Here is a 26,779-nt window from a genome sequence, read left to right as displayed (position 1 = left end):
TCCAGTCTCTCTTTCACTCCTTCGCATCTCCTCCCCGGCACCGCCTCGCAAAGAAACACGTGTGTTCGACCTCTCTCTCTCTCTCTCTCTCTCTCTCTCTCTCTCTCGGGGCTAACCGTGCTTTCAATCTACAGGTTCCTAGCTGCATGTTCGCAGCAACCTTCTTATGCCAGGTGCGCTAATTACGACTTTGCGAGAGTTGTTTCTTCCAAGATTATCTTAAGTATGTATAAAAAATGGCTCACGGCCGTGGTTTCTTTCTCGAGTAAATGTCCCAGCTATATTACGCGTGCGCGCATGAGCAAGTACCTTAAGCTCACAATGAAACATAGTTTCATCACATCCTTTCTCTTTTCTTTCATCTGTACATTCCGATCGCATCTCAACATGAGTATATTCAAATGCGGGTCACTTTGTCTCCCTCGTAGAAGAACATCCCGTTGTATACTGCATGTAATGTTTCATGAGCCTGACCTCATGTGGAAGGCGCTCTGTAACAGTACACGTGCACTATTATTTTGATCCTTCGTTTTAGGCGTATATCCGAACGATAGCAAAGTTTTCGCCGTAATTTCGCAGGTACGCCGGATACGATATTCAGGTATATAGACTGTATCTCCAGATACAAATTATCGCTATGAAAAAGCGAGTGTGTGTTCCAGTAGGTACTAGTTTTACAGCGATTACGCGCTATTTGCGTGCGCTCGAGCAGGTACAGGCAGTCACCAATATCCCATCATCGTCCGCTAGTGGTAAAGATTATCTGCACTGACACGCATTCTTCCTCATGTTCAATTCCCTATTTGCCAACACGTAGCAAGGCCAACCTTGCCTGACCGAAGTTGACCTCAAGGCTGCGATGCATAGCTCCTATTATCTCTCGTTTATGCAAGGGTAACACATGCTGATATAGAAGGTGCCTCATGTACTCACAAAGCGAAATTTTCTGCCACTTAACGTAATGCCACTACATAATGAAAAATGAATAAAAAAACATTACGTTTACAGTTAAAACTCAATCTAACGAACAACGATTTTACGAATTTCCCGATTTAACGAAGACATCTCCATTCCCCGGCCGGTGCCTATAGGGTTCAATGTCGTCATCAACTAGAATTAACGAAGCTACCATGACACTAACCTAATTTAACGAAGTTTTTCGGGGGAAAATGAGTGAAAATTGCAGTGATTTCTTTCTAATTTTGGCACAGACGGATTTTATTCGGGCGTGCGCTCTAAGGCTATCGCGTCAAAACACATAGCTGCCTATAGAAGGCAGGGGCGTAGCCAAGGGGGGGGGGGGGGGGGTTAGGGGGTTCAAACCCCCCTTCCCCCGAAATTTTTCAGTTTTGCTTGCGTATATAGGCACGTACACATACAAACGCACGCACGAACATACATAAAGTATGGTTGAACCCCCCCCCCCCTCCCGAAAAAAATTTCTGGCTACGCCCCTGATAGAAGGACACTGTAGAGTTATTGTGCCGAAGCTGCAAGTTACGCCCATGCAACGGTGGGTAGCTCTTTTACGTACCGCATGGCGCTAGGAGTGGTTCCTGCACATGCTCCCACAGGAACACGGTGATTGCGACGGATGGCACACGGATTGTCTCGTTGCATCTTTCTTGCTCTATACCTGCTTGCACAACCACTGCGTTCGTTCTCCTCGTCTTTGCATATCGACAGCTTGTCATTGCTTCACGTGACCGTCTACACGTCAGGCCTGCCCTCGCGGACTCCTCAGACGTGCAGGCATGTACGTGGTAGTGACAAACAAAGTGCCGCGGCAGCTTTCGGGTGTCGATACGTTACAATTTTAGATTTCGAAGGCTCGAAACATCCCTTTCTCGATTTGACAAACTTCCCAATTTAACGAAATAATTCGGGCGCGGTCATCAATTCGTTACATCGAGTTTCAACTGTATTAGTAAAACTGCGCTGGGTCGGAGTTTCGCGAGAAATCCGTTATGATTATTTTGATGCCTTCAAGAAGCTTCAGCCATGTCGGGGCTGCCTCAATCTTCCAGCAGGGTTTATCATGCGGAAATAAATCAACACTAAAAAAAAGAGAACCCGATTGACCGATAGTATATTTATTCCACCGATGGTGTTAAATAGTCTTCGCTGTGGTGCGCAATGGCGGCCTGAGCGCTCTTGGGTTTTACAGCTGCGAGTAAAAGCGAACTTTTCATATGCCAGGGAAACAGCATGCTTTCTGTTGCAGCTTCCTCGGTCGACGTTTCGGGAGAACAATCGTTGATCCCGGGGTCTTCGTCGAAATAAACTAAATAGCACACGTCCCAGCAAGAAGGGCTCAACCGCCAGTCGTTCTCTTCTGAAACGAAGCGGCCTTTTCGCAGAAGTCCTGCGGGCCTCATACTGGCGCATACGCTTGAATGGGAGGCTATTTCGGTTCATGCTTGCCGCTCAGCGTTCCAGACTCATTTATGTGGAACGCGCGCGAAGATGAAAAACACGCGGAACATTACAGGATTGTTTCACGCTGGCAAATGACTGAGAAATTAAGCGTCTGTGCCATGCGCTAGTTGGATCAGTTCAGCATCATTCACATATTACTTCTATCCACATATATTTTCACATCTTACTTTTCTTCGCGGTCAAAAGTTCGTTCGTGCCGGACTGATGCAATGCCGACAAATGTTTAGGGCAGGCGCTTAACATAGTACCATTTTCGTTTTAGCATCACGCTTAGAGCTATCGAGAGCTAAGGTATCGCATTTAAGAATAAATAAATAAATAAATAAATAAATAAATAAATAAATAAATAAATAAATAAATAAATAAATAAATAAAATGCGCACAATTGTTAGAAGGAATCGCACACGACACTATAATGCCAGCGTAGCATGTGATTTTGCTTGTTCACATTTGGCTCTTCGCTTTTTTTCCTCATAGCATTGCGGAGTACCACAACTCACACTTGGCCACTTACCATCTAAAACGCACTTTTCCTTACAAACACTGTATTCCCACCAGATGTCACTGCACTATGGGAAGCTGCTCATTAAAGTGAATCCGAAGGGACGGATCTTTATGATGGCATAACGCGCAGAGCATCGCTATTTCAAAAAGCCCAGCCTGGCTGCGTGAGGACAAAAGCACACCGGAGCAAATGTTCACAACAGTGTGAGGCATGTGCCTGCTGCAAAAAATTTGAAAACTCAGAATTGCATTCCACTGAGCTAGTTGGTCCATAGCTAATGGGAATTCTACCATCGAACCTGAAAAAAAAGAAGAAAAAGACAAGGGGAGACAGATAGGGAGGCCGTCGCTGTCCACGCCGTCTTCCCTTTGTCCCTTCCGCTGTTCGAATTCCCACTAGTTTGCAGAACAGTTTTTAACACACTGTAATGGAATTCCAGTATATTCACCAGTGCAAGGCGTATGTTCTTCAGAGAGTCTGCTTTTCAAAGTAGATGGAAGTATTCAGGTCAGCGGTAGATATGAGCAACGGGTGTTGTTTAGAATATATTAATGGGGGAAAAAGCAGGGAAGAGATCCATAGGACCAGAGTGGTTGAAGGCCTAAATAACTATACATATATAATAAATATAGACATATACAAAGAAGAGAGATAATATGATGAGATGCAGTACTTGAAATAACACCTTACTGTAAAAAGGTCGTTGATCCCTCCGTCATAGGAATCGGTATAACACGAAAGTGAAACGTGTCCTCACAGGAGTAGCTGAATGTTTATTTTACTTTGACATACGAGAGCTTGTGCATTGGCATACGAGATATACGTAACGGCGTCGTCACCGAATCGAATCATCGCGCACGCCGCATTTCACTGACCATAGAGTTTCTTACAATATTCCAGCGAAAGCCTCCGCTGCGCTGAGACTACCGAAACGCTCGCCGTCGGCACTCGTTATTGTCATAATGCATTACTCGTGGCCTCCGCGATTGGCTCCGGCAGCGCTCCGTTGCTTGTACTGATCAGGCCGTTCCGTTTGCACGGGGAGGGCGGAATCAGACAGTGGTGTGCCAGCGAGAAGAGCGTCGCTGATTGAACGCTGAGCTTGGGCTATGGTCGCCATCACGCGGAATGTTAGAGAGTTAACAAAAATATCACACCACGGCCGAGCTAGAAACGCGAAAGGAAACGCGACGCGCTTCCTGTCTCCCCTTTAGCGCGGCCGTGATTTCTCACAGGGCGAGCGGGGAACGCAGTGCGACAGCCAGGCGAGGGTCGGAGAGCTGTTTTTTTATATGGATGAATGGATGCTATGAACGACGCATGGGCTAAATCCGCCACCTCTCGGTGTGTTAAGGCGTTGACAAAATTACATTTCTCCTATTGAAAACGGGAGCCACCATAATGGTGGTAGCAATGGCGCGTTGCCGGAGCTTATCGTGGAGGCCACGCATTACTTCAGACTTCCGCTTTCAGACGGCGACACCACTCCGCGAAACAAGAGCGCCGAGAGATGAAAGTGTGAGAGATAAAAGGCGTGTTCGTGTAGCCTCTTTCGTGTGTTGGATGGTAGCGCTGTGGTTTAAGAGCCAGCCAGCATTTGCCGCGGACCGAGAGGTCGTGGTTTCGACTCCTGTCAACAGAACTTTTTCTCCTAGTATTTTTCTTTGCTATCTGATCGCGTGCATTTCGCTGACGTATTTCCGTGACGGAAATACGTCATGAAAGTCTTGGTGGACCCCGGCGTAAAACACTTTCGTATTAAAACAGGTTATGTGACAACTGCTCTCCGCCCCGTTTCAAAACGGTGCCACCTCATCATCAATAGGCACCATTGAAAGAGCGCCGCAGAGTGTGCAAGCGCTTAACTACTTCTGTAGGCTGCCTTCTAGGATGCGCTCACATACGCTGCCATGTTCTGCGGCGTCTTACAACTCGTGTTCCTCGTTTTTCATAGCCGTGTCTTGATTGAGAATAACGCCTTCACTGGGTGCATTCACTCACCTGGATGTTCGATGACAGTGTGCACGTGGAAGCTTCCCGCCACCATGATGATCGAGTAGAGGAGCTGAAAATGTTGAGAAAACCAAAACAGAAAACACATTAGCCATAAGCGTTCTCTAATTAAGGTCTGCATCGGCAACACGAGCGCGTCCTAATCAGCTTCTTTATAATATTCACGTTTCTCAGGTTACCTAAACCTGAAGAAACGTGAAAAAGAAAATTGTTTGAGTTCGTTTCATTGCTAGAATTCCTTTATTTATTGTGATTAATTATAACAATAATATCTGGGGTTTAACGTACCAAAACCACGCTATGATTATGAGGGACGCCGTAGTGGAGGGCTCCGGAAATTTCGACGGTCTGGTGTTCTTTACCGTGCACCTAAATCGAAGTACACGGGCCTCTAGCATTTTGCCTCCATGAAAATGCGGTCGCCGCAGCTGGGATTCCATCCCGCAACCTTCGGGCCAGCAGGTCGAGAGTCATAACCTCTAGACCACCGCGGCTGGGCTTATTGTGATTCAAAAAGAAGCAGCCAGGGCATGCGGATGCGGTTATTAAAACCGCCCTACGTGCCGATTTATATACATTAATTTAAACGAGGATCTAGTCTAGAGTTGTGGTTTATTTCGATGAAACTGAAAATGTTGGCGACTATTGGGCCGACGCATTTACGACGAACATTGAATTGCCGAAAGATCAAAGGAGGGTGACATACAGTGGTATGAAAGAACGTTCCCGCAATGGAACACATTTTGTCAACGTGAATAAGCAGTCAATGAATAAAAAAGCATGGAGGATGCTTGAGCTTCGACTTCAAGAGTAAAACACGATAGCGTGCTCATTGCCTTCTCAATTGCTAACCTGGCATCGGTTCTCGGTGGATGCCTCAGCCGTGCTGCAAGGAAACGAACGCCTGTGCGCGTAACATTGGCCGCTTCAAAGTATGCTAGAATGCCTACTGCAAGTAAAGTTGCGGTGTTCCCACTAAGCCATAATTCTTCCTTTTGCGAATCAGCGAAGGGCCCACTACGCGTCCGTAAGGCAACACGCGAAATTACGCAGCATTCACGCCGCATTAACCCGATACGATAATTCATGAAGCCCTACGCTGTTAAAAAATCCACAAGCCTGAGTTCTCGGAAGTAGCACATCGCACGCATTTTGCGATAATCTACCACCTCTTAACCTGTGCTAATTAAGTATAGCGTTTTAGGCAGCGTCCTTAAGAACTTTCCGGTTAGCCACCCTGCTTTTCGCATCTCGCATATCACACTTACTCGTTTTATGGTTTTGAGAACTGCCGATGTTTACACAGGTAAGAATACATGATAATGGTATATGTAATTACCTCATAGAAAAAGGACGTGTATTCAAAAGCATGAGACTGCAACACAATATTTTTGTCAGCTGTTTATATACCCTGCAACGTTTACGAAGAGTTTACCAAAATAGGCATGAATTGTGTTCTGAGAGAACTGCAGACACAATGCTCTTGAAGAAAGAGCAGCGTAGGCCGATTCGAAGATGCTGCGACAGAGCGTGTCCAGTGTAATGTCTACCTGGCTATCTTGCAACTAAGGGACAATAGTGGCGCGAGAAAGGCAAAGGAGAGGCAAGGAGGCTAACCAGGTCGTACCCGGTTTGCTACCCTACACGGGGAAGGCGAGAAAAAGAACAGAGTAAGCAAGGAGGAAAGATAGAGCGACTGATACGCGCACAAACGTGTCAGCGTTCACCGCGCTCACCCAGACAGTCACAACCGAGAAATATTTGAGACCGGTTCCTCTGCGGTTATGGACTGGACAGGCCCGTAGCCAGGAATTGTTTTTGGGGAGGGGGGGCACTTGCTGAAAACCTTGACTATTTAAAAAAAGCACCTATTTTTATTAATTATTTTTGGTAAAAACACGTACTTCACCAAACTTTCGGGGGGAGGGAGGTAGGGAGGGAGGGAGGGAGGGAGGGAGGGAAGGCGGGGCCCTAGCCCCCCCCCCCCCCTGGTTTTGGGCCTGGGACTGGAATTCAAGATGTTAAATAAAGCTTGCAAGTACTGGCTCCAAGGAATCCAGAACTTGCAGTGCGCATCGAGTAACATTGTTCGCTACACATGTACGTATATGGCTAGGCTAAGCACCCGTAGATATATTGACGTAGCACGCGAGTGTAGTGTAATAAGCCTATGACCAAAGAGCATTTGCAACACGCCTCATAATTACGCCCCAGAAAGAGAGCGAGATACTTTGGTATCAATCATGCGCTTAAGGGCACGCGGAGAAGATAATGTCCTTCCAGCATCCATCGTTCGCTGCTCACTGGCGATGCGAAGGATCCTTTGAAAGCCACTCAGGCGCCCTCGTACCCGCGTGCTTAATGAGATTCTCATTCCAAGAATTCGCTGAATCGAAGCCACTTAGCCGGCTTCCAAGCGTGAGGGACGACCTTTGTAACTGGCCGCCTTGATTACTGGAGCAAGTGGATTCTCGAGGACCTGCTGACCTTTTGATAACGAAATTTTCCAGAGACCACACTGGTGTCTAACGAAGCCCCGCATGGTTCTTGTGTTTCTTCGCAGAAAGAAATGTCTCTAGTAGCAGGTCACTCAGTCTTGCTAACTAACAAGCGTATAATAAAGAAAGAAGAAATATTGTGTCAATGAAATATGAAACCTTAAGTCTAGGCTGCTCCTTACATTCCCTGCATTAAAGATTCAGCTTTTTTTTTTTTTTTCAAGCGTTGACGTCAGAACATGACACACCGGATTTGTAAATCCCCGAGTGGTGCAAGGAAAAGCACTAGAGATCTTGTTACTCTGGTGCCGTCATACTTGCTTACCTACATCAATAGAAAACGTTTTATTTGAATCTGGTCAGGTGTGTAAAAAAAAAAAAAAAAACGGGCAACATGCAGGAGTTCCAACGCTAAGCGAAACATCGCCATGATACACCTACATGTTCATCTGCACAAAATTATACGAGTGGTTTAGATGCCCTACACGCTCAGAAAGTCAAAAATACGACTCTGTACACACTCAGAAGATCAAGGGTTTGAGTCACATGATACCACAGAGGCTCAAAGTTCGAAACCCTGCACGATTGCAGGGTTGCGAAGGTCTACGCTTCGATAACTTACCCACCGACAAGAGCGAGGGCTCGACTCCCTATGCGCTCAGAAAGTCTAGGGTATTTCCAGTTTCAATATGCTCCAGAGGTCATGGGTGCGATCCGTTATCCGCTATATACCTAGGTTCATCACCATGTATTCCTATGGTATCGCCGTGCCTTGCAGTGCATTCCAATAGAAGCGCGTTACGTGACCCAAATGGCTTGGAAGTAGCGTAAGCTATGCTTCGCATATAGAAGTTAACAAAAAAAAGGCACTGCAGTAAAGCCCTGTCAACGACAGAACTTGTTGTTAATGTCTTCTAAGTGTTTGTGGTATAACCTTGGCGGAAACTCATCGTATTGTTAATGAATTGGTGCCGGCCAGAGGAAGCAGCGGGCGATGTAGAAGGCGTCTGCCTAGCTTTCTTTCAAAGATAAACCGAGGATGAACACCGAGAAAAAAAAAAAACGCGTATTCGGAGCGTCTTTCTGCCGCACAACAATAATCATCTCTCTTGCTTGCGCTTCTTTTCTGGAGAACTGTGCGCTCGCTACATTCCCATTTCAAAATATTTTTGTCACGATGGTAGCGCGGTCGCCGCTCGTTACCGAGAAATACCGGGAACGCAGCGATAACGCAACGAAAGCACGCGAGATAGGTGAAGGTTATCGTTGCGTGGCAGAAAGACGCTCCAAGTACGCCCGTTTTTTAAAGGACGCTACAAATAAGCCCGTTAGATCAATGTAGTTATCGGGCACTGTAAAGGAATAGAAGCGCAACAGGTTCTACACTATTGCCTGCTTAACTATAAAAAAAAAAAACAACTGCCCATAGTAGCTGTTCAAGGATTCGAAGTTGGGCTGCGTAGTTGTAACATGACATAAATGACGAAATATATTCGGTTTGCTATCACTTTTTCCCTCAGATTTATCCCGCTTTCCTCTATAAGATTTTGTAACACCGTATGCTCCCTTACCAGTTTGTGTCGAATTTCTTAGAACACCGCTGTTGTTCGCACCGTTGGTGTATCGTGTACATACACCCATATATGATACACCAACTGCGCGTAAATAGATCCAGGTTTCAATTTGTACCGCCTTACTTGTTCAACGTCTTGGTATCTATACGAGCCAGCGCAACGTTGAGCGTCGCGAATTCTGTAGGTTTTCTTGGCCATCGATTTTTTTGTGTACTGCTCGATAACTAAGGTCATCATATCGCGCCATCAATAAACAGGAACTGCGGACACAACAAATATGTGATCGTTAGAGCGCTAATGGATTTGCCATGTAGCTTCTGGCGTAACTTCGGCCGATAAGTGGCTATAGGCGTGGTGTACTTCCTCGGAACTATATCGCTGATAGCTATAGAACATACCCCCAAAACATCCCTCACAATTTCCTCCTCTGGCTTACACTTTCGACCGTGCTTCTTAATGTTCTATTTCACAAATAAGCATTTTTACTGTACAGAAAATATAAGCTGTTAGCTGTTTCTTTTTGTCTGAAACCTTGCATGGCTGCGTACTTGCGGCAAAACTGCGCTTGTAATGTAGCTTCGCTTGCATGTTTACGCGTATTCCTTTGCTTGGAACCATCAATAAAGCGGCGTACGACATCAAACTGCCTTTTGGACACTTTACTAGTACGGCATTAATTTGTAAAGCATCAAACTTCCTTTTGTTGACCGACAGAACCGACGCTCACATGTAACCCGACGACTTATAAACTGGGACCACTAATGACTTGATTTATTTTCTCAGCTCCATTTCTTTTAATACCTCTGTATCTTTAACCCTTTCAGGACCAGCGATCCCAATCGGAATCGTGAGTTTTGTATAGGTCAGTCAGCAACCAGTTGGGGAAAAAATGGCTTGTTCTCGTTCTAGAACTAGCATTTAGCATCTGCTATACATATGCTGCCAACCTAGTACGCACAAGAAAGTGAGTGAGTGAGTGAGTGAGTGAGTGAGTGAGTGAGTGAGTGAGTGAGTGAGTGAGTGAGTGAGTGAGTGAGTGAGTGAGTGAGTGAGTGAGTGAGTGAGTGAGTGAGTGAGTGAGTGAGTGAGTGAGTGAGTGAGTGAGTGAGTGAGTGAGTGAGTGAGTGAGTGAGTGAGTGAGTGAGTGAGTGAGTGAGTGAGTGAGTGAGTGAGTGAGCGAGCGAGCGAGCGAGCGAGCGAGCGACCGAGTGAACAAACGTTTATTGGGCTCAGAAAAACGCGATTAATCGCGCACCCGGCTAATCCCACGACGGGACCGACAGGTCTAGCCTGCCGGCCCGGTCACGGGCGCGCTGGACGGCCAGGATTTGGTCCTCATACACGGGACTTCGTAGGAGAGCGTCCCACTCTTCCTTGGTGAACTTCGGGCCTAACGACCCGCACTCCCAGAGCATGTGAGACAAAGTAGCAGCGTCGCCACAGACTGCGCTAGAAGTATTCGGCTAAATGTCCGCATATATGCTATTAAGGGAGGCCGGATTTGGGCAGGAGTTAGTTTGCAGGAGTCTGAGCGTGACTGCCTGCGGCCTGCTTAGCTTGGAATGAGGCGGCAGGAAGATCCTTCTCTCTAAGTAAAAGAATTTAGTAATTTCGTTGTGCGTGATAGGAGCGTCCCTGCGTGCGGGGAGAAAGCGGTCGGTAGAGCCACGTGTAGCCTCGTGGGCAGACTCGTTGAGGTTCAGAGGAACCCCCTCGATCGTCCCGACGTGGGCAGGGAACCAAAAGATGGAGTGTGTGGTGCTTTCACTGTTATTGGAGCCTTTCAGAATTTCAACTGCCTGCCGGGCTACCCGGCCTTTCTGGAATGCCCTGACGGCTGCTTTCGAGTCTTGCTCGGCCACCTCGGGGTCCGTCGTCTGAATCGAAGGACACTTGATGGCTTCGCCCAGCGAGTCCACGAGAAAACCTCAAAAGCCTTGCCGTGTCGGCGGTGTCCACGAAGCTTGCTTCGATCTTATCATTGGTGATTTGCTTTAGTATCTTTGACGCTCTTGCCTTGCGACGGCCTGCGTTGTGCACAGGATGGACGCTGCGGGGCAGCGGAGCGACAACGAGCTTCTCCCGTATTTCTCTGGGGATTTGAGCGTTGCTAGCCCAGTTCTTGGTAGGGGGCAGGCCCGTAGCCAGGAATTTTTTGCGGGGGGGGGGGGGACTTGCTGAAAGCCTTGAGTATTTGAGAAAACGCCTATTTTCCTTATTTATTTTCGATAAAACGCCATGTACGTGTCATCAAAATTTCGGGGGGGGGGCAGGGGCTGCCCCCCCCCCCCCTTCTTCCTGGCTACGGGCATGGCGGGGGGAGCCCGATTTCCTCTGGAATCCGCCAACCTGGTCGGCGTGGTAGAGAGCCGAGTTAGCTGGGCCCGTTCTTGAGCCTCGGCAATTTCCTCCGTGGTGTTGTGTATGCCGAGCCGGATGAGGTCCTCGGTGTGCATTTTGACGGGCAGCCCGAGTGCACGCTTGACGATTTCTCTAATGAGAACATTCAGCGTATCACGCTCTGCTCTGAGCCAGTTGTGCATGGCCACCGTGTAGGTGAAGTAAGACAGCACAAAGGCGTTGGTGAGCCGAAGCAGGTTGTCCTCCTTGAGGCCTCGACGTCGGTTCGTGACCCTTCGAACGAGGCGAAAAGCGTTGTCAGTCTTTGCGATGATTTTGCGCAACGCAGTGCCGTTGCCGCCACGCGATTCGATGAACATACCCAGGACTCTGATGGTGTCGACCGTCGGTATCGGGTCACCGCTCCGAGTGAACAGGTGAATGTCACTTTCGGAGACCGGCTTCCAGCCCTTGGGTCTGCCATCTTTTTCTTTTCCGTAAAGCAGGAGCTCGGATTTGGTCGGGGAGCACCTGACGCCGGTGGGTAGCAGGTACTGTTCCATGATGTCTACGGTCTCTTGCATGTCCCTTTCCACTTAACCTTCACTAACGCCCGTGAATCAGATCGTGATGTCATCGGCGTAGATGGCGTGTTTGATAACTTCGACTTGGACCAGCTTCCTCGAGAATACGATCATGCAGATGTTGAAGAGAGTGGGCAAACTGACAGAGCCTTGCGGCGTACCCCGTGTGCCCAGGAGCACTTCGTCTGAGACGAAGTCGCCAAACCGCAGCTTCGCTTTCCTTCCGGTCACGAACAAACGGACGTAGTTATACAGTGTGGGGCCCAGCTCGAGGTCTGCGACAGAAGCCAGGATGTATGCGTGGACAGCGTTGTCAAACGCCTTCTCGAGGTCGAGTCCAAATGAGGCCCTGGTGTCCCTGGTATTGTGGTCGATGATTTGATGTTTGATTATCTTCATGGCGTCCTGCATCGACAGGTCGGCTTGGAAGCCAATCACGTTGTGGGTATAGACGTTGCTGTCTTCGAGATATCTGCTTAGCCTGTGTAGGACCACGTGCTACACCACTTTCCCGATGCAAGACGAGAAAGAGATGGGTCGAGAGGTTATCAACATTTGGAGCCTTGCCTGGTTTGGGGATCAGGACGGTGTTGGCGGTCTTCCATTTTTCTGCGACGCTGCCGTTTCTCCACGTCTCGTTGATCTTCTCGGTGAGGTATTCGATCGAACGGTCGTCGAGATCTTATTGGTGATGCCGTCGGGACCCGGCGCCGACATGCTGTTGAGTGCAAAAATGGCTTGCCTGACTTCCGCCATGGTGAAGTCTTCGTCCAGCTTCGGACGGGCCGGGCCGAGGTACTCGGGAAACTCGACCTCCTCATCGCCGTGCTTTATGGGCAAGTACTTCTCCATGAGCTTGGCAACCAGCTCGTCCCTGGAACAGGATCTGGTAGCTTCGTGCAGGGCTCTGGCGAGCGTGTCTCTGATTGGATCTTGTGCCGCCCTCGTCGAGGAGATGTTTGAGTAAGCGCCAGGATTTGCCGTTGCGCATCTGGCCGTCGATCGAGTCGCAGACCTCGTCCCATTGACCCTGAGCAGGTCACGTGTGAACAAAGAAATCGCCGAAGCGCTCGCGCTGTTCCCGCAATTCGCTGAGGCAGCTGCTCCTTTCACCCAGCAGAGGCTGGCCATTTATTTTAGTTCTGTATCGGACATTTGAATTTTGGCTATTGGCTATGCCATCGAAATAATTTTTAAGTAATAAATTGAAGAAATGTAATCGAAATAACATTAGATAATATTTAAGTAGTAAATTAATTTAAGTGCTAATTACTCTTGATATCAAAGCGTGATCACAGATTTGTTGATTTCTTTAGACCTCCAAGATCATGCACATCTGAAATCGTAAAGATCAGTTGCTTACATTGAAAAAAAAATAATTTGGGCCTGAAATGGTTAATTGAACGAGGAGGGTAAGGTGTGTGCACTAGAAAACAGTGACGCCACAGTATTGGGCTCACAGTGTGTTTGCGGGGAGCTTCCTTCTTTTCCCTCGTCACTGCACTGCTCTACCAAACTTGTAAGCACCGGACGCGCAGGCAGCGGTCGTTCAACAAGCGTTCAGCGTCATGATCGTGACTGTTACGTCACGCGTCGTCACGCCCTGTTGACACATGTTCCCATAGCAGGCCAGTGAAAGGCTGACATCTATTGCTGACGATGCCGGCGCCAGCCCACTTGCACTCGGGAAGAGGGGACATCGCTTTCGACGGCAAAGAGAAACAGCTTCCGCGAGGCTGGCGACAATTAGGCGACGACCGCCTGTGTGCCGTCGCCCTCGTACGCCTCGGAACCCCCTTTTTTCAGCACGGGAGCTAAACGTGCGACAAGCTCTCCAACGTTGGATAGAAAACGTTGTACATTCTGTCGCGGCTACAGGGTCGTGAGTGTAGTGCGCGCGAGAGCATTAAGAGACGTAGACTGAGGCCGGGAGACACGAGGGCTTGATGTCAGCCAGGCTCTTGAAGAGCACGAGCGAAGAAATAACGAACGCTGTCCAGTAAATAGGTAGTACGCAGCACTAAACTTAATTACTATCCGCGATCGTTAAAACGACGCGACAGTTGCCTACCTCTACGAGATATGAGACCTAAAGAAAGAAAAGTAAGAACACTGGCCTGATTTCTACACTTTGGCAGCCATTTTTACTTTACCAGTGGACTCTCAATAAGCTACACGCCGCTTGCCTACTCAGACTGCCCTGTCCCCAGCTTTGCGGCTCAAGGGGAAACAGAACATATTTTGCAGACTTCCGAAACACACACACACACACACACACACACACACACACACACACACACACACACACACACACACACACACACACACACACACACACACACACACACACACACACACACACACACACACACACACACACACACACACACACACACACACACACACACACACACACGCACACACACACACACACACACACACACACACACACACACACACACACACACACACACACACACACACACAAAACCGATGATTGCGATACTTCTTAAAGCGAAATGTGAGCGCAGCTGCATGCGTGATTTCACTTTGCGACACATTGAGGCAAATAGCTTGAAAGGGACCAGTGTACGTACACTTACAGACTAATCGTTAATTGCTTCTGCGGCGCGCATTGCGAGGACGACCGCTGCCGTAGCTCAATTGCTGGAGCATCGGACGCGTTATTGCAGCAATTGCAAGTTGTCTTTTCGTCCACTTTCATTTCTTCACATTTATGTCATAACTACTACATATAACGTCCCCTATACTTTTCTTGGCTTGATTGTCTGTTAGTTACCATTAATGTCTGTGTCGAACCAAGAAAAACGAGCCCTTAAATTCCCATTCTTTCGTTCATACTTAGGCTTGATGTGGAATATGCCGGTCTTGCTGTTGTTACGCGTATATCTCGTTTCAAGACGTTTCTACGATACACATACCTCGTAGAATGCGGTTTCTTTTCTTTCCGTATATGTGTTGTTGCGTTAATTTAAAAAAAAAAAACAGTTATAGCCAGCGCTCGTGTCGTCAGTTTTTTCTTGTGTCTTCGTGTGAGGGCGCTGTTTGAAAATGACGTTCATATTTCAAGAAAACTTTACGGCACAAACTAAAGAACGTGCACAAAGGGAGACAACGAACAGCACGGTTCCGGGTGCAAATGACCATACTTTTGGCTTGCAGCAGAACTAGCGATAATCGTTGCGTCTGCATATCGTTGTCATAAACCGTCGCGAGGGAAACATAACCTTGCAAAAGTATTCATAATTATTCTGACGCTTTTTTGTTCACTTTCTTTTTTTTTTTTTTCAATAGACTGTTGGCTGACGTGCAACTGAGTAGCATGCGCGATTGTTGGGAGGGTGTGGCTGGCGTAAATCGTACCGCCAACGCCTGCGTCACTACCCACCACGCTTTAAGTATTTTAAGCGGCAATTGCCCGAATGCTATGATCGTTTGTACGCGAAAGGTTAGGGAGCTCTTCAATCATGGCGCGCAAGCAGGCATGCCACGTGGTATTTTTCTGTATTTCACTGGTGCCTACAGTAAGCAGAAAAACGCTAATGCTTAACACATAAAAAGTTAGAAACTGTCTAATCGGGCGTTTTGGAAGCCGCTCTACAACACAATTGGAATTTCTTGCCCAGCTGGTTTAGCTGGTTAATTATATTTGCCTAATTGGTTTATTAAACATAATGCAAAAGAATAATATAATGCTACTTCCGCCATGCAATAGTTATCAACACGCACGTGGTCGCGTCGTCATAGAGGGCGTCGGCATAGCTTGAAATACTGGCTAAAGTTATCTGGGGCAGCCTTTCTCTCTCTCTCTCTCTCTCTCTCTCTCTCTCTCTCTATCTATATATATATATATATATATATATATATATATATATATATATATATATATATATATGTATGTGAAGGAAACAAGGTGACTTTTAAGGGCTCGTTTTTTTTTCTTTGTAATGAGAGCTTAACAGACAATAATGCCAAGGAAAGTGTAGGGGGAGTTATTTCTAGTTATTAGAATATAAATGTGAAGAAAGTAAAGTGGATGAACTAATACTGTAGTGATGAACTAATGAACTAAACTGTATATATATATATATATATATATATATATATATATATATATATATATATATATATATATATATATATATATATATATATATAGCACGCCTACCTATGCCTCATCGACATTTTAATGATTACGTTAGTACTTGTCGAGTTAGAAACATAATTAGGAAGAATTAACTTAACCTCAATAAAGGAAGAAATAGTAGTGGCTACTACAGTACAGTGGGAACAATATGCACTGGGTGTGCGTCCCTCCTTTTTTAAGTCGTGCTGCGTGACAGCCGGGACGCCCTGTACACACGCCTATGTACACAGGCGTCCACTGTTAAAGGGAACATCGGAGCGTGTGGCGGCAGCTCGGCGCCACCTCCGGCCAGCGGCTGCAACGAGATTCGCGCAGACGCAGTGAGCACCATGCCCGGTGCTCTTTCGTCGCGTCAAAGGCATCAAAGGTTCGCCTCGCGGCGATTCACTGCGCGGAAGAAGATGGCAGCAGACGACGAAAGAGCAGGACTCACAGCGCGCACTGCGCCTGCGCGAAACTCGTTTGAAGCCGCAGGCCGGCGGTGGCGCCGAGCTGCCGCCACACGCTCCGATGTTCCCTTTAACAGTGGACGCCTGTGTACATACGCACCTCTTGTGTAACACAGCTGTAGCGTATGTAACATTCACCTCGAGCTAATAAACTAAGGCGACGCCATAGAGGGCATGTGTTTCCGAGGAGGAAAAATTAGAGGTGGGGGGGCGGAATGCAGGAATCTGTCTTTCTCTCTTTTTTTTTTGTTTACACCATTAACCAAGTGGACAGGGGATGTTAACAAACAAGCGTCTCGTTAGCTCCAATAGTGGTAAGTGCTGCGGCGCTGAGCAATATGACAAGAGGACGAGTGCTCTTCATCGTCGCTTCTTCGTTTTCCTTATTAGGGGCGAAGCTGCTTAAGGCGGCACCCGTTCGTCCCTCGTAGTCGTAGTCGTAGTAGTCGTAGTGCGTAACCAGTCTTACGCTTTGACCTCGAAGGTGGTGCCGGTGGGAGATTTTTCCTGTGCGTTGTTGAACAATAAAAAATTCGCAGCGTGCGCGTTAACTAAAAGCCGAATTCTTCTGTCTCTCATTCCCCATTAGCAGCCATTGGCATGTTCCAGTAGGAAACGTTAGTAGAAGTAGAAGTGTAAGTGTTAGCTAAAAGCCGACTTCTTCTGTCTCTCATTCCCATTAGCAGCCATTGTTTACCTCCAAGGTAGTGCCTGGTGAGATTTCTCCTGTGCGTGATTAAACAATAAAAATTTTGTTCAAAACGCCGTTGATTGATGAAATAAACCAACGAAAGACGCCAGATGTTTTGTAAAAGCAAAATGAAAGAACGCCAGATGTTTCTAAAGCAAAACGAAAAGACGCCAGCTGCTTAACGAAAGACGCCAGATGTTTTCTAAAGCAATGGTTTTCTAAACAATGAAAATTCACAGCGTACATGTAAAATTAAAGTGAGCTGCAAGTCGTCATAACTCATCGAACCTTTAGTATAAACGCGCCCGATCTCACGTCGGTGATGATGTACTGGGCAGAATTCACGGAAGATTCACGGTTTACCGATGAACCTCCGCAGCTTCGCCCACTCATCATCATTCACTCCGTGGATATGCTGTTTTTTTGTTTTGTTTTTTTTTTTGTTCTGCGCTGCAGCAGTTAGTATTACGCCAAGTTAACTTGACCATATCACTACTCTCGTTGTTCAAAAAAGAAAAAGAGGCAGGAGTCAGGGGAATGTGGAAGCTTGCGACGAAAAATTCGCAAACAGGGTCCAGCGCAGAAACCCTGTTTACGAAGCTCTCCTTGTTAGTTATTCTACGCTGGGGGAAGGAGAATAGGAGAGCGTTAAAAACGAGAAGGAAAGAGGAATGAAGAACAATCTTGAGCTGGGCATTCGAGAGCGAATCGATTCCGAAAAAGGCGCTGCAAAATTACAACCACTAAGACCGTTAGTGCTTTGTGGCCCCGTTTACTTTTTCAAAAGTTGAGCGTGAGTGTGAGACCAATTTCTACATATGATCTATTTTAAACCTGTGTGTGTTCTTGTTTCTTTTGAAAAAAATCTAACCAGTCCCGATGCGACAGCTTTTGCAAGCCAGTGCTGACTTCATTTTTCTTCCAGCAGCCTTCTGGCGCCGTCGCCGGTGCGAAAAAAAAAAAAAAGAAAGCGTCAGCGGATTCGCCACCACTACACGACCACTCCACGATTGGACAAGAAAAACAGTAAATAGATGGCTATAGTGCGACAAAAATTGAAAGACTGAATTACGAGACGATTTAGGACAACATAATGCACTCGCTCAAGTGCCGGCACTTAGCAACGTTGCTTGTTGGGCGAGTTGTTTTTTGCGCTGAACTACGTTATGCCGGCACTTACCGAGCAGATCTGGTCAGGCGGGCTTTGCGCAACACTGTGGACAGAAAAGCAACGACTAAAACGAGCGATATTACTTCGCCGAGCCATTGCTGGCAGCGCAAGACATCTTACCGCGATCTTCGAGAAGAAAGTCGAGACGGAGGCGTGCCTGATGGCCGCGAGGAGTAGTAGACGTAACCGGACGGCTCTCTCCTTGAGTGCTCCGAAAATGGGTTGTCACTCGTGTGACTCTTCGCTCTACTTCCGCTGAAGCGCCAGAAGCGTCAAATGGGCGCCGGCGGCTGTTCAACCAGCGTTACGTCTGCCATGCGACCAACGCGACCGTCAGCAATCGGCGCCAACAGTGCACACTGTTGCCGCTTCTTGGAGCTGACTCAATATGTCCCTACATTACCGAATTTAGCCAAGCCTGCCGTCAGCGTCAAAGCGGCGTAGCGCTTATGAACGGGTCATAAAACGCGTTCTGCCCATTTGTGCTTGCGCTGCTGATTTTGTCACGCAATACGCTTTATTTCGCCATGCTGTGTAGACGCGAGCAGTGTTATCTACAAAAAAAGAAAAAAGAAAAGAAAGAAACACGAGCGCGACGCAATACGAAATCTCCGGGCATGGTCGACCACAAAATGACTTTCTTTCTTTCTTTCTTTCTTTCTTTCTTTCTTTCTTTCTTTCTTTCTTTCTTTCTTTCTTTCTTTCTTTCTTTCTTTCTTTCTTTCTTTCTTTCTTTCTTTCTTTCTTTCTTTCTTTCTTATTTAAAAAGAAGAAGAAAACAACCGATGGTTGCGGACGAAATGGTTTCATCAAGATATGGATCTCGGCTGCAAGTAGTCGAATGAGACACCGGAGGTAACGGAGCAGGTGGAGCTTGCATGGAAGCACACGTACCGCTGTGGTCGGGGAATAGTGCGGAGAGTTTCATCTAGCAAGAAAATTACTCGCATCGAGGCTGCTCTTTCCAGCGATATCAGCCGATGGCCGAACCAGGCGAAAGCTGATGACTTTGCTCTTCTTTATTGAAGGGAAGCTCTCTTCTGGTCTTCTCTCCAATATCTGGGTCCGTACCAGGAAATTCATTTCCCAGTAAATATTCTCAGGATTTTTATGTAAGTTAATGCGTACTATTCAATAAAAGTATAATAAAAACAAGGTATCCAGCATTATTTATGTTTAATAAAATGTATAGTTTGTGTGAAGGCTGCCGTGTTAACTTGCGTAGTGCCTAATGTCGCCTGACTGTTCGATAATGTTTCCATTGTCGATAAGGTTAGCTAGCCGCTGTTATGAAATTATACATACGTATTATGTGTACTACGATGTCTCTGCCATACTCCGTTAAATTTTTCGCACATTATACCAGTTCCCCTTAATTTCTACATGAATAGAAAGTATTAGTACGGGTGCCCCTAGGCGGGGCACCCATATATATAGGGTATCATAATTTAAGATACCCTGTACATTGGGGGCCATATGTTAATACTACTTTCATTTTTTCATTTTACTGTGGTCATCATCTGGGAAAAGCTGCTGTTGAAACATGGATATCCGAAAAGCTTACATTTCTATTTTTCTGTTTTGTTTTTAATTCGAAGGTGGTCTGGGATAGCATATTCTTCGTTTTTAGCATCGCGTAGTGTGCCACTGTAGTGAAGTCGACCTCTATTTTGTTGCTCCTACAGACCACGGTAGCCTCGTTTATCGTCGGAAGACGATTCAACTCCGTGCGGACCATCCGCAATCTGTCAACCTCACAGCGTCTCTTCGTTCTATGTATGTATTTTCTTTAACTAGTTTTTGTTTGTATACCGCCAAAGAAAATACCATGAACATTGAGCAATATTTAAGACTAGTGCAATTTGCAGAAATTCTATGCCTTCTAAGAAATGATACAATCAAAACAAAGGACGCCCGAAATTCGAGGGATAAATCGTGGTGCGAAGCAATACGACGCTATGATGCTGAGAACCGGCCTTTACGTGCTCTAACACGAAACGTAGTTTAATGTATTGTGTCTGTACTGCACATATAAACATGGTCTATTATTACAGCGTGTCAAGCGGTGGGGACGATGGCGTACTAGACCGAGCGTTTCCCAGAGACAGTCAGGCACTGAGTTACCCAAGTTATTGACAAATTGAAAGCGTTTGCGTCCAGGTCTCGAGCACGATCGGTTGTGCGGGCGACCAGCGTCTGAGTAGATGTAGCACTACGCTGCCCCTCTTCGCCAAATGCCAATAAGTGCGCGACATCGCCGCCGCTCGTGTCTCAAGGATGCGGATCTTTCGACCTCGCTGCGGCTGATGTAGGCTTCGTACTCAGAGGATCCAGGACTTACAGTGTGGTCTCGTAAATCACGTTAAATGAACACCTTCGGCCCATGTATTAATCATTGGCTATTTTCAAACTCATACGTTACTTGAGCGTCTCAACCAGTCCGTGACTCTGCAATATTCATTTGCAGAGATAACCTCTTTGTCCGTTAGCGTGATGGACGATGCGCTTACAAACGAAATACGCAAGCTTCGTGATTTTCCCGGGCGCGACAGGCACGGTGCACACAGCACCCGATGCACGTGTGTTCCAACTTTAAGACTGCAGCCACACTCGGCACAACGTATTGCCCGCGGACAACTTCATTTCTAGTGGTGGGTAGTGAGGCTTGTCCAATTTGCACGGAACACACCTGCGCTAGGGTTCTTCTGCCTATACGGACATCCGTTTCGCCTCAGCATATAAAGCTTCGCTGAAAGACACACTGTGACCTTAAAAAAATCACATCAAAATGAAAATAAGCGTTCAAGCCTGAATCGAACCGAGGCATTCCGCTTGCCAGTCAAGTATTCTGCCACAGAGCCACGCTATAGTGCTTGAAAATGCTTCTGAAAAAGACCCTATACACTCATGACGGGCAAGAAATCACCTTAAAATATGTACTGCTGCTGTGTGGCAGAAGCATATAATCGCAAAAGGCGTCATACCATGTGAATGCGCAACGAGTGGGTGGTTGCCAACCCATTACAAAAAAACTGAGCTATAATTCATCACTATCAGCAGGAGCCACAGCATCGACAAAGTGTGCCCCTACTCACGCAAGCTCTCAAGGTCAGATGATGATGATAACATAGCGACATAAAAAACCCCGTGAGGCTTTTTTTTTTTCTGCGTAGTACGAAGGAATGTTCTCAGGTTTCTTCCGCCGCATTCCATTAAAGCGTGCTCGACAGCACTGAGGCTTATTGCGTGACAAAGTGAGCCACACATGAGAAATAAAGGCAGCGAGGAATCGACGTGCATAGCCGGTTCATTACTTTTTTCAATTCTACTGATGCAAGGTAGGGAGGAGGTAGATGAAACACATTAGACCACAGAAAAAGTAATCATCGCTTTCATTTGAAGATGAGCTCTTGCAACGTGACCTTTTATGAAACCATTGATTGAACTACGAGTGCAATAACAGCTTTCAGCGGCAAATTTTCATTATAATGTACGTAACACTCTGCTTAAGTAAGACTTGTTGCTGGGCGAGTTGGTTGAAATCTATGGGGTTGGTTGAAAACTATGCCTAAATTACGGCAGCGCAAGCTCTAAAACAGGTGCCTAATCATTTCGCGCAGCACTTAGAGCAGAAAGAATTTTGTAAATATTCGATGTCTACAGAGCTATTCACTTCTATGCTGAAATATAGACAGAATGGACAGCCTGGCGCGGTCACGGGCCTTTTCAGTATCCCGTCTCAGTAATAGCTATATATTAAGGTCCTTTGTGATAACTATATGGAATATACTTCAGGTCTGCACATTTGTTTTCATCAACAAGACGTGCAATGGCTTCACAATAAATTCTAAAATACTTTATCTTTTGCTTACTCTATTATGGGGCCACTGGGTAGGCGTCCATTTCCAATTTTCTAAAATGAGTGCGTGCTAATGTAGAACGGGGGGTGCAGAATGTTTCAGAGTGCTTCGACATTGGTCGCTTTCTTCTGTGCACGCACCACTCATTCCGATTACTCTTTCGAAATGCATTCGAAAATTCGGGAGCTTCAGAAATTGTGCAGGCACAGCACGACACTAACGGCGAGGTGCCGGCACGGTTCACGCTTGGCTTTTGTCCGCTTTATGTATACGCTTTTCACGCAACTTTGAGGGATCTCGAACCGCACGTATGATCGGCTTGTCAGGCGCAGACATCCCGCGTTGCGCAGAAACAGCAGATGCGAATAAGTGGGCTTAACCCGACTCCTGCTTCGTCTGCTTCTCTGCCGGTTTGCGCCCGCTTGCATCCACCAAGCCGGCACCGTCAGCGGAGAGGGTAGCCCTGTGCCTTTCCTAGCCCTTTAGAAATGAAAGGCGTGGTTCAGAGGACGCCACTGACGCAATACTAAATCAAATGACCGGGTGCAACACCTCGCGAAGTGGTTCCGGTGGTGCAGGCGGATCGAACGGATCCAGTATCGACACAACTGCACGGTTTTAGGAGGAGGTAGCGCGCGTACGAAGGAGAGGAGGTGTGTCACACGGCGGCGAGTTCTTGCCACTGGCGAGTGGTGTCACGACGACGGAGCGTATGGCTTTTTTACAGCCGTGGTCATTGCACGAACGGCGTTCACTTGCTCCTTTCCTCCCTTCCCTCTTTGTTTTTATCATTCGCGCTTTCGTCAGAGTGGACGCCAGGCTTTACGAGGACTTAGTGGCCGGGCTTTTGTGGGGATGACGCTGCGCGGCACATTTAGTATTCCGCCAGGGATCGTCGTACGCGGCTCGCCAACGACAACGCGGAGCGACAAAATGCACATTGTTGCCGGCAATTGGCGAGTGGATTGTAACAGCCTCCCCTCCTTCGCAATCCGCGTGTCCCCTGCTCACCGGCTGGACAAAGATTGAAGACGCAGTGCGGCTGAATGGAATAACCTCCTCTTCCCCATTTATAGGCGTTTTAGCTCCCTCGGCTGAGCCCTATCTCCTGCATCGGGAAAACGGCTCGCGTGAAACAAGAATAAGTGTTCTACAAGATTTCAGAGCCCAGTCATAATAAGTGTGTGTGTGTGTGTGTGTGTGTGTGTGTGTGTGTGTGTGTGTGTGTGTGTGTGTGTGTGTGTGTGTGTGTGTGTGTGTGTGTGTGTGTGTGTGTGTGTGTGTGTGTGGTGCGTGCGTGCGTGTGTGTGTGTGTGTGTGTGCGTGTGCGTGTGTGTGCGTATGTGTGCGTGTGTGCTTCTTAATTGTGACTTTCATGCAGACCACCACTAACACTGCAACATATGTTTCTTCGGTAGCATGTAGTAAATGCTTTCTTTTATGGCAGGAAGCTGGCATTCCCGTGTCAATGCCGCTTATAGGGCACACACATCGCCCTACTTCTCCCTGCTTCTATAACAAGACGTTCGGATCTTGACAGCTCGTCCATCAATCCGTTTCGTAGGCGGGAGTGTCGCCAGCCAGATTTCTCGTGGCCAGGAATCGACCCCATAGTCACAACTCTTTTCTAACTTTCGGTGTGAGATCGCTATCCGCTTGGTCTTTTCCCCGCGCACTTTCCCGTTGGGGACAAAGTGGCACAAAAGTGGCGCTCTAGGTCAAGTGGTCGTAAGGAGACTGCGAATCAGTCATCGAGTCTTGATCGCCCGCCCACGTAGGCCGACATCGATCGACTCGTGAGAGATCGCCCGCTTCCGCTCTTTTCAACGTGCCGTTACGCTTTCGACGAGAGCCAATGAGCAGCGATAATGATTTCCAAAACTCACGCTATGTGTTGTTCGACCTTATAAAAAAATTCAAATTACGCTTACGCCCCCACTTTTTGTTTTCGTTTATTAATTAATGTCAAGTGTAATAACAATGCATATTCAACGCAGCGTTCGAATTTAGCTGATGCATTCCCCAAGCGATGCCAAGCCCTAAGTAATAAGAATGCAATATCTCAATCTCTAATCTCTAATGATCACGAATGCAGGCCTCAGTGGCTAACTATGGTATTAATATAGGCACTTTCGCAATGAAGTGGACCCAAACTAGCCTATGGCTATGGGTCCACACAGTGTATGCAAACTTTTTGTAAAAAATGTGAGCAATAAAATTCAATTCAATTCACTTCAATTCAACGTTCAACGCTCTCTCATTTCATTACTTTGTTTTACCCCTTGCGTTGGGCAGCGTCTGCTTGACCTCCTTGCATTTTCCCTTTGTTGTTGCGTCTCGTTCAATGACGGCACTACCCGTCGGATCTCTCCTTGACGCAGGCCAGGTTGCTCGTAGAAAGAACAGCGTTGGTGTACGTATATAAAAGTACGAAACATGCCGAAACAGCTTAAGCTTCTATACCTTTTGTACAACAGCTACAATCGACCGAGATGACACCTGACAGCTCAAGACTGACCAAACGTAGCAAATATAAGACCAAACGTCACAAATAAGAAAATCAAGGAAGCCATTGAATATCACTCTACTGGTATGAACCGATATTTGCGTACAGGCTTTATGTCATGGTCCATCGTCTGATCGTGCTGATCAAAGATGCATTAACTGACGCTATATTGGTAGCAATATCGGAGTCGGTAAAAAACATTACTTACTCAGGCAATTACTTTACTAAACACCCTGCATTAAGCGAATAAACTTGGTCTTTTAAAATTCGGAGATATAGCTCTTATTGGACGTAACTAAGACGCGCTTCGTTGCGCAAGTGTCGCAGATGACATAGACGGGGAAGTTGTTGAAGGTTAAACTGCACTGTGTAATGCCTGCTACAACATTACACTGGAGGAGAGGAAAATAATAACGTAAAGAAGGAAAAGGGGCAAAGGGCGAATATTATATGCACACAAAGCCTGGTTATCCACTGCCCACACATAAGCGGTCGCAGAGTCCAATCATTTCCTCGAGAACGGCACAGTCCGCTTCCTGCCGCAGCCTCACCATTTCGTAATTTGAGGCGTGTACCGACTTTCAGTCGACCCAACTCAGCACGGCTCGTCAGTGGAGGAAAAGCAGAGAATCGTGTCACAAACGCCAATCTACTTCTAGACAGAAAAAAACGACAGCACATATCCAAGCAGGTAGTCAGAATTACGAGACGGGCAGTCAATAGTCACGCTGCTTTGCTTATATCTGCATACTCTTCGCACTCTGTTTCGCACTGTTTGTTCGCACCCTTTGTTAGGGGCCCTTTTTCGAAAATTCTGCAATGTCAGTTACAAGATAATAAATAAGAAAACGAATGTTTTCAAACAATTACCATTGTTGTGTCTTTTGAAGCAGATCAGGTAAACACGCGACAAGTTTGCATGTTCTGCATCGTGCTGCATGCTACAAATGGTACGCATGATGCACTTTGGAGCTGAGGAGGTATGACGCTTGGTTGGCCATGATTGGTTGTCGAGACACGTGGGAACGACGAGACAAAGCACTTTCAGCGTTCCTACAAGTGTCAAAAGTGCGTTGCCTAATGATATTTAAAATACGAGCGCGTAACAACACAGGGCCACGGGTTACGCGCTCGTATTTCACGTTCCCTGAATCACCAACTCGCCTAATCAGCCATTCTGCCTAACGATAGCTGTGTGCAGATTGGTTCTGCACTTCGCATGCGACATGACGGAGCAAACGTAATTCACAGGTCTTTAGCACAGTCTACCAGCACTGTGCCCCAGATTGTTGCGAAGGACGACGAAAACCTCGCGGGGTCCCTCGTGCCTTCGCCTAAGACGATTCGAAGGCGAAACTTTGGACGAATGCAGCGCGGTTCTGACGAAGACAGGACACACACGATAAACACATCGCGCTGCATTCGTCCAAAGTATGTGCCAACTCGCCCAAGTCAAAGTATTATCGAAGACGAAAGCCATCCGTCGTAGCCGTTTTACCGTATCCGTATCACGCGAACGCCACTTTTTTATATTTTTTTCAGCCACGCGAACGTCGCAAAGACGAAGTGAATGCGCAGCTCGCGCTATAACTTCGTCTTCAATTTTTGCTTCGTGTCGCTCACGGCGGCGTTTTGCTCAAGTTCACGTTTGCGTGAGACGCACAAGGCTTTCACCTTAATAACAAGAAAGCTTGTCAAGTTCGTCGATATAAAGGTGCGGATAAATTTGTTTCGTAATGCACTGGCAACAGTTTCGCAATGATGGCACAAGAATTCCTAGACTACACGTGCACGTAGTCTGAAATGAAGGCTTCGATGGACACCTGTCTGGTCGGGAAGAATAATTGAATATAAAAAAAGGAAGAAAAGAAAGACGCGGACGCCGACCACAAGTGAATCAAAATGCAATGACGTTTCGGCATCCAGAACGGGAGCCTTGTTCACAATAAGAGCTAAGGAAGGAAGCCGGGCGTTTAAATAG

At 46.9% G+C, this 26,779-nt stretch overlaps 1 protein-coding gene across 4 annotated transcripts in view; it reads right to left on the bottom strand.

Annotated features, from left to right (window-relative positions):
* The window catches only part of LOC119382472 (uncharacterized), a 161,251-nt gene that overhangs the window by 38,215 nt on the left and 96,257 nt on the right, over window positions 1-26,779 (bottom strand). For 3 of the 4 annotated variants that reach the window (XM_049412210.1, XM_049412209.1, XM_037650181.2), the window contains exon 2: window positions 4,946-5,009. In XM_049412210.1, the coding sequence (XP_049268167.1) occupies window positions 4,946-5,009 (64 nt within the window). Of the gene's footprint in view, window positions 1-4,945; window positions 5,010-18,552; window positions 18,934-26,779 lie in introns of those variants that run through there. The other variant, XM_037650182.2, reaches the window with a different exon arrangement.

Source organism: Rhipicephalus sanguineus, chromosome 2 (genome assembly GCF_013339695.2).
Source record: "Rhipicephalus sanguineus isolate Rsan-2018 chromosome 2, BIME_Rsan_1.4, whole genome shotgun sequence".
In the NCBI taxonomy this organism is placed as follows: domain Eukaryota; kingdom Metazoa; phylum Arthropoda; class Arachnida; order Ixodida; family Ixodidae; genus Rhipicephalus; species Rhipicephalus sanguineus.
This window is presented reverse-complemented; position numbering and strand designations above follow the sequence as displayed.